Source organism: Hordeum vulgare, chromosome 3H (genome assembly GCF_904849725.1).
Source record: "Hordeum vulgare subsp. vulgare chromosome 3H, MorexV3_pseudomolecules_assembly, whole genome shotgun sequence".
Lineage (NCBI taxonomy): Eukaryota > Viridiplantae > Streptophyta > Magnoliopsida > Poales > Poaceae > Hordeum > Hordeum vulgare.
This window is the reverse complement of record NC_058520.1, coordinates 517,360,179-517,368,564: the sequence shown is the minus strand read 5'-3', so window position 1 is coordinate 517,368,564 and position 8,386 is coordinate 517,360,179. Positions and strand designations below refer to the sequence as shown.

Below are 8,386 nucleotides of genomic sequence, written 5' to 3'. Positions count from 1 at the left end.
TGTGATCCAAAGAAGCACTTTGCCGCCAGCACCATCAATCTGCAGCACGAGGAAGCAATTTGCCACCGCCACCGGTGCGCCGGCGACGGCGATGCGGCGCAAGCACGTCGATTTCGCTGGGCAGACTAGATCCTAATATTAAGCCTTAATTAAATTAATCAGCATGAAAGTACTAGGCTGTACCTGTACTTGGATTGAAGCCTTTTCACGTCCGATCTAGAGTTTGGTGCATTTTCATATAGCTAACCTGTTCGTTTCTGGATTCTCTAGTACTGTCGACCACGTCCGGTTTGGAGTTCGGTATCCCCTCCATATACGGAGTCAGATACTCAGATTCGTTCTACCTTCCAGTTCGTTTCCGAGTACGTAGAGAACCGACTGGAGTCCATGTCGCGTGGGGTTTCCAAATTTGTTGTCTATTCTAATCTCTGTCTTTTTCTTCTTCTTTTTGAGCAAATATAGCTAAACCTTTGCTTATTTTTTGAAAACAAATCTGCATCCTAGTGGTTCACGCTGGGCCAACTCAAGTAGGCCCAAGGTACCATAAACTAGAGTTATACTCCCTCCGTTCCTAAATATAAGTCTTTGTAGAGATTTCACTAATGGACTACATACGGATGTATATAGACATATTTTAGATTATAGATTCAATCATTTTGCTCCATATGTAGACCCTTAGTGAAATCGTTTAAAAGACTTAAATTTAGGAACAGAGGGAGTACATGCTAGGCATGGATAATATTTGGAGTATGAAGAAAGGATTTTACTAGTATGTCCTACAAAGGACTCTGCTGGTCAGGCTTTTGTTTTTGGTGTTGGACTTGGACTCCTACCTGGGTACCTGGCCCAGTATATTTTCCTGGATATGTTTCCTTCTTTTAAAATCTGTAATCTGTATAGGACTCTGTTTTGGACCAAAACCTAAAGGTTCAGGGATGTTCTCTTGGCATATAAATATGTGAGGAAGGGTCTCATTGTACCTTGTACTAACACCTTATAGATTGCAGATCCCCAATTCCTAGGGTTTGGAACTGTCATCAAGGGCAGGCCAAAAGTTTCTGAAGTTGAAGGATCTTCCAACAGAAGTTATTGACAAATTAAGAGGCCTCATCAATTGGCAAAAGCATCCAGCATTGAGGTCGCTTGATCTGATCGAGGAAGACCACCGCGGAAGTGGATAGGTGACCAGGAGAACAGCAATTCGACTTGTGGATCCACAGGCACACGTAAGTACTATCATCAGCTTCTAAACGTATTTGGGGGTTTCCTCTTCCTGTGTTTGTGCTATTATCCAAAGGATTTTCTTGGCGGGTTACTTTTTCTGCTTTTGTATTTTTGTACATCTGGCAATTCAACGTTCTCGAGAAAAAAACGAATTTTGGATCTAGATCTATTAGGGCCTTATTTGATTTTTTGCATCTAGATCGATTATGAACTTGTTCGGATATTTTTCGAGGATATAGCATATACTCCCCTCGTTCCTAAATATAAGTCTTTTTAAAGATTTCACTAAAAGACTATATAAGAATGTATATAGATATATTTTAGAGTCTACATTCACTCATTTTGTTTTGTATGTAATCCTCTAGTGAAATTTCTAAAAAGGCTTATATTTAGGAACGGAGGGAGTAGAAAAGATTTTGTGTTTTCATATGACAATCAAAGTCTTGTTGCATTCTCTCTTTACTAAAATGATAAACAAGGTTTTGTATTATGTTCCTCTATTTCGCCCGTTCTCTTTTTGCCTCAGCCCTCTCATACTGTTTTCATATTTATCAATTTTGCCACACATGTTTTTCTTGAAAAACGCTTCAACTACCCCACGTCTTATTGCCTTATCAAATGCTCTTTCATTTTGAAATAAATGTCTTAATTTTGTACAAACTAAGAAAATAAACAACAATAAGCATTAATTCAACTTGCAGCAAAATCTATTTATGGTACGCAAGCATATTAAAAAGAAAAATAGCAGGTAAATCACGATAATTGCGCACAAAATATTTGTCTGAAGTTACAACAAACAAGGTTAAATACTAGCTCTTTGTTGTTAGTTTGTTAGAGAAACCTAGCCTTCGACAACTTTTACCGTGTCACTAGCTAATTGTTTGTGCCTTACAAGGACTGCGTACATATTCTAGTGGTTTAATATCAATTGTGTTCAATATAAGTCTTACTCCCATCATATCTTTTGATAAGATTTGATTTGATTTGTTGGGTAGGGGAAGGAAATAAAAGTTTTGATTTAGCTGGTATTTTGGTAAATTTGATTGAATTTGGGTGTCGGTAGAGGAAGGTAAGGATTATTTTTTTGATTTAGTTCAGGTTGTAAGATTTGATTTGATTTAGTCAATACAAGGAAAAAAACATAGTGACGACGGAAGAAGGTGAAGCGAACATACTAGAGATACTCAATTCAACATAAAAAAACAGAATAATTAATTGATAGAGAGACCGTTCAGATAACAAGGCAGTTTTTTTTTGTGAATAAATAATATTACAAGGTAATTTGAGTGGACTTGCATGTGTTGATCTCCAATCAGATGTGGAATATAATATTTTTTACAATGAAGATGGGTTTCTTAGCATTGACAAAAAAATTAGTATGAAGAAAGGGATAAGATGAAGTTTGTTGGAGATTACTTTGGTTTGTCCTATTTAGGCCCTGTTTGGAACCATCCAGATTATATAATCTGGTTTTATAATCTATTGTATTTCCAAACAGGATAATTTATATTGTAGATTTTATAAACTAGATGACCAGATTATTATAATCTCATAATCTCCTCTACCCCAGCTAAAATGAGATTATGAATTACAAATGACGTGTTATCCTTGTAAACTTCAAAAGAATTACGCAGTGCCACCGTCACTTTCCTATTTTTCCTTGTAAACTGAGGGCAAACATGTCATTGTACAATTTAAAAGCTGGTTTACAGTTTATATAATCTGGCCTTCAAACATGCCCATCTGGATTATTTTTATAACTAGATTATATAATCTATGTTCATAATCCAGATTATTATAATCTATTATGGTTCCAAACAGGGCCTTAGTTGGTAAAGATCTTGAAAGAGTCCTCTTCAATATTTTTTCTTCCTTAAAACATGGAGGGATAACTACCAACAACAAATCTAAACTAGGGATACCCAATGGGTAGGCACACAAATAGGAGTAGATTGGTTTCCCCCTCTGATTCAACTAACAAGTCCTACCCAAATCGGATTCCACAACCCCCCACCCCTCCCCCACTTTCTATTCAAGCATATATATATATATATATATACCCTAAAGGGGCACATACACTTTAGATTGAATCTGTGGTGCTTCAAAAACCAAAGGTATTGAAATTAGGTTTACAAAACTCTTCTTGCCTTAACCCTTTCACACATGGCTGAAAACTATTTTTGGTTATATCTTTTCTTGTGTTCCTGCTGTGTTGTTTTTCTCCGGTTAATTAATCATCAGGGACGTGATCTCTCAACTGCACGGCCATATCGCGCCACTGATCCGTCGCCATCCGTCATGTCTGTCATGTGCGCAGGGAACCGCCACACCGGGACGGGGACGGGGACGGGCGCCATGGACACGCGGCGCGACGTGAAGCCCTTCTTGGCCCCTGTCACCAGCCAGCGGGAGCGAGGCGTCCCCGGGTTCGGCGCCTGCCAGGCGGCGCCGACGCCGCTGGGCCGCGGCGCGCGCGTCTCCGCGGCCCCGCAGCAGGCCGCCTGCGTCGTCAACCGGGCCGCGTCCCTCGAGCCGGAAGGCGGCGGCTGCAGCCGCGACATCGAGGCCGCGGGCGCCCCGGCTCGCCGCCCCGCTCCTCCTCCTCCTCTCCCCGGCGCGCGGGTCAGCAGGAAGTTCTGGAGCGCCGGCGACTACGACGCGGCCGGCGGGAGCCCCGCGCAACCGCCTCGAAGTACGTACGCCGCGGTATCCCCTGCTTCTTTCCTGCCAGTTTCGCCGTCTCGCACGCTTTCTCACCGTCTCTTCTTGCTTGCTCCCCTTGCCAGATGTGGGGAGCCGAATGTGCGTCCACCCCAAGTTCCTCCACTCGAACGCGACCTCGCACAAATGGCCATTTGGAGGTGAGCGGTTACGCGGTTGCTGCTGTAATTTCGTCTTCTGTCGCCACAAGATAAGATTTTGCTTCGCATTTGCGTCTTTACACCTTTGTTTTTGCCCTTATTGCAGCCGTCGCAGAGTTGCTGGATAACGCGGTCGACGAGGTATTCCCAATAGCTTCATTGTTTCGGTTGCGTCTCCGGGATGGCATAGGAGCGCATTCTGTACTAAATCTGGGACCGTATGTGTGATTGAATTTGTTTGATGACACAGATCAAAACCGGTGCTACTAGAATCGTGGTTGACAAAATCATCAACAAGCGAAACGGGTCCCCAGCTTTACTTGTTCAAGGTAACCCTGTTAACCTTGTAGTAGTACTATGTTTTCTTCCTTCAGAATGGCAAGCGATATCCTGATGAAAGAGACTTAGAACAATCAGAAAAGATTTCTTATGAACTTTACAACTGACACTATATTCAGATATAAATGCTAAATAGAATATTGCGAAATCTTGCATTACATTGCGATGGAACACTAGAGTATCCAAACTCAGAAATAGGAAACTAACAGAGTTCCTTTGAATTTGTTGTTTGTTACAAAGATGATGGCGGAGGCATGGACCCCGATTCCATGAGGCGCTGCATGAGCTTTGGATTTTCAGAAAAGCAGTCAGGTTCTTCAATTGGGCAATGTACGTTCTACTAACTCGGTTTCATAATTACTTATCCTGTCCCAGAAACCATATGATTTCTGATGTATCGGCACTTGGCTTCCTGATAGATGGCAACGGTTTCAAGACTAGCACAATGCGGCTAGGGGCAGACGCTATCGTCTTCAGTCGTTGCATGAAGAGCAGGTATAGAGTCGCTACTATTTGCTTCAGTGTAATAACTTGTTATCTTTGTCCCTTACTTTGTATTGAGTTAATGCCAAACTACTACTGGGTTTCAGCGGACCTACACAATCCGTGGGTCTTCTCTCTTACACCTTCTTGGCGGAAACGGGTCAAAAGGATGTCGTAGTTCCCATGGTATGCTACGTGAACCAATTTCTTTGGCACTACACTGATCAAGATATGTTGATGGTTCTGATGATACGTTTGCTTTCATTAGGTGGACTACAAGTACGATTTATTGACAGGGGAGGCTAGACAGTATGAGCGACATGGCGCAGATCAGTTCCGCTCAAATCTGTCAGTGTTGTCAAAATGGTCCCCTTTTGCAACGGAAGAAGAGCTGATGGGCAATGTAAGTTAGATGTGCTTCCTATTGGCTGCTGTTTTGTACTCCCTCTGTACCTAAATAATTGTAGTTGGGGAGAACTAGTTAGTTACTATATAGTTAGGTACAGAGGGAGTAGATACTATCTTTTTATTACACCCTTGAAAGAAGACGATGATTTTACCAAACATGCAAACCTTAGACCTTTTGAAGATGGTAGTATCATCTGCTTCTCTTCGAGATAAACAGCACAATTGGTTGCAAAAGGTGGAACAATCAAGCTCAAGCAAAAAATATAGTTAGTACTATTTCGTTTAGTAGTTACTGGTAGCTTATCGCCAGTTCAGTCTACTAATGATTGTTTAATTTGTATGGTTGAGGAACAGTTCAGTGACATTGGTCCACATGGCACAAAGATTATAGTGTTCAATTTGTGGTCCAATGATGATGGTGTTCTGGAGCTCGATTTTGACACCAAGGAGGAAGTAAGCATCATATGCTCATATTATTTCTTCAATGACTTGGTTTAATTGTTTGTGTTGTTAAAGTGGCATTTATAATCATGAAGTTCTCTTTCCCTTTCACCAGGATATTATGATTAGTGGTGCCCCAAATCCAGCAGAAACAACTAATGCTGTCAAAAGAACGAACGAAAGCCATCTGTCAAATCAACTTCGCTATTCTCTTAGGGTGAGTATAACACGGCTAATCATTTACCTTCGATACTCGTGAAAGATTGCTGAATTAGCATTTTTTGCAGGTGTATGCTTCTGTCTTATATTTGCAACTGCCTGGGTACTTCAAGATCATACTTCGGGGACAAGAAATTCAGCGCCACAGCATTGCGACAGACCTCATATATCGACAAGCTGTTTCTTATACACCCCAAGAATTCCTTAGAAAAAAGGAGGTTTGTCTTGAAATACACCATTATTTTTCCAAGTTTCACGTCTTTCACCCACATTGCCTGTTCACTTACTATAATCATGTCAACAAGGAACTACTAAACTTATTCAATGCTCCTTCTTGCATCGACATGTTTACATTGCTCATTTTTATGTCCACTTGCTTAATACAGGGTGAGGTTGTTACGAGCATCGGATTCTTAAACGGCGCTCCAACAATTAGTGTGCATGGATTTAATATCTACCATAGGAATCGCCTTATATTGGTGAGCCTCACATTCTCTCCGTGTTTACTTTGTTTCAAGATATCAATGGGCTTATAAACAGCAAAACAAGCTCAACTTAATCACGTCCTGATTATCCTTATTTATCTAATTGTTTGGGAAGGGGCTGAGCCTGGTTCAAAAATAATAATTATCTGATTGTTTACATTAACTCTGTTCAGCCTTTCCATCGGGTGTTGAGTTCTGCAAGCAGTAAAGGTAGAGGCGTCGCCGGGGTGCTGGAGGCAAACTTTATCAAGCCCACTCATGACAAGCAAGACTTTGAGAAGTCACAGCTGTATCAGAAGCTGATCATTCGCTTGAAAGAAATGACAACTGAGTACTGGTAACTCCTGTTTTCACTTCTGTTTCGTCCAAATCCACAACCACCAAAGTCTGCTTCTGTTATGTAATCAGTATTTCCACTTGCTTTCAGGGATTTACATTGTCACCTGATTGGATACCAAATGAAACCCCGTCCATCCGTTTCGCCCACCCCTCCTCGAATGCTTACAGAATCAGACACCGTTGCTGAACCTTCCCAGAGAAATGCAGCCGCTGCCATTCTCTCTGTGGCGCCCTGGAGTGGCGGCACCCGCGATAACCCCGCGAGTGTTATTCCGATCGCTTTTGCTCCTCCGCATCTATCGGTTCCTGCCGGAACCAGCGGGAACGCAACTTGCTCTATGCCAGGTGCACAAATGGTGTCTGCCACTGATTCAGCGGAGACAAGAAAAAGGAGAAATGAGGATGCTGTCCAGATGGATCCGTGCAAGCGTCAGGCCACACAGAGTTTGGAGGTCAATAATCAGGTTAGTCTATGTTCCATTGCTAGTTTGTTACAGGCTTACAGCGTTTGTGGATCCTGTGCCTCTGTGGATGATCCATCTTGACAGAGGTGTTCTCTGCCTACCACTGCAATAGCACTTGATTAACTTACAACTTTGTACTTAGAGTTGCTGCCTTTGAATGCCACAGGTTTGCCAACACATGACAGAACGAGATCTGAAAGAGTTTAAGTTCTTGAAGCAAGAGAATCAACAGCTCCAGGAAGAGTGAGTACGAAAACCACTGATCGCCATTTTTTAGCAAACACTGCTAATTTTGGCTAAATTTCATGAAATTTGTTGTTTCCAGGTGCTTGGAGCTGGAGGTGGCTGAGAAGGAGCATTTGCTCAAAGTATTACCGTGGTCATCAGTACCACAACATATTTTGCTTAAACCGTGCTTCGCCGATGGAAGTTGCGAACTTATAATGTTCTTTTCTGTCCAGGCACAACAGTTGAGGCTCGAAATCGAGCAGGCGGAGGCACAATACAAGAGTTTACTGAACGAGTACATTTCCGCCACTCCTGTGAGGACGCGTATGCGGTAGAAAGCCACTACTGGCCTTGGCTTTCGTCCAAACAACGAGGACGAAGAATCGCAAAAACTTCAGAGAAGCTGAACCTGAATTTACAATGGTTAGCAACTTAGCATGCCCAAGGGCGGAGCGAGGGGAATACACCCGTTGAAGATAGGTCGAGCTGGTGTTTCATCTCCCCTGTTTGTCAATTGCCGACCACAGTGGGTTTTGTAATGTGTACCCATGTATACTGTGTACATACAGTTTTAAATTGATTCGTTCAACTTTGGCAGATTCTTTAAAAAGGGCACGCTCTAGATCCACTACTCCCTCTGTCCCATAATATAAAAGCGTTTTAGATCAAAAATGTTCTTATATTATGGGGCGGACGGAATACTATATTATTTCCTCTTATATTTTCCTATGTGTATGCATATGAACTCCATTTCAACTCTAATCTAATAACATTCCAAAATGCATATTTTTCAGTTTTTGAAAATTCAAATTCAGACATAACATGGAGTCAAATGCATGATAAACATAATCTTCTAGTCAAACTATGACCCTACTTCATGTTTAGGTCAGATTGA

At 41.9% G+C, this 8,386-nt stretch overlaps 1 protein-coding gene across 3 annotated transcripts; it reads left to right on the top strand.

Moving 5' to 3' along the window:
• Nucleotides 1-1,047: 1,047 nt before the first annotated feature.
• LOC123440372 (protein MICRORCHIDIA 6-like) lies at nucleotides 1,048-8,101 on the top strand. Of its 3 annotated transcripts, XM_045116944.1 has the most exons (17): nucleotides 3,657-3,916; nucleotides 4,011-4,085; nucleotides 4,192-4,226; nucleotides 4,336-4,414; nucleotides 4,665-4,754; nucleotides 4,844-4,919; nucleotides 5,015-5,093; nucleotides 5,176-5,310; nucleotides 5,670-5,768; nucleotides 5,872-5,973; nucleotides 6,044-6,193; nucleotides 6,362-6,454; nucleotides 6,634-6,797; nucleotides 6,888-7,263; nucleotides 7,430-7,506; nucleotides 7,589-7,631; nucleotides 7,725-8,101. In XM_045116944.1, exons 2-17 carry the CDS (start codon nucleotides 4,025-4,027, stop codon nucleotides 7,824-7,826), a joined length of 1,761 nt encoding a protein of 586 aa, XP_044972879.1. In that variant the 5' UTR covers nucleotides 3,657-3,916; nucleotides 4,011-4,024; the 3' UTR covers nucleotides 7,827-8,101. The 3 variants fall into 3 exon arrangements, with proteins under 3 accessions (XP_044972878.1, XP_044972877.1, XP_044972879.1); XM_045116943.1 differs by lacking the exons at nucleotides 7,589-7,631; nucleotides 7,725-8,101 and adding an exon at nucleotides 1,048-1,226 and having other exon boundaries at nucleotides 3,542-3,916; nucleotides 7,430-7,510; XM_045116942.1 differs by lacking the exons at nucleotides 7,589-7,631; nucleotides 7,725-8,101 and having other exon boundaries at nucleotides 3,508-3,916; nucleotides 7,430-7,510.
• Nucleotides 8,102-8,386: the final 285 nt, after the last annotated feature.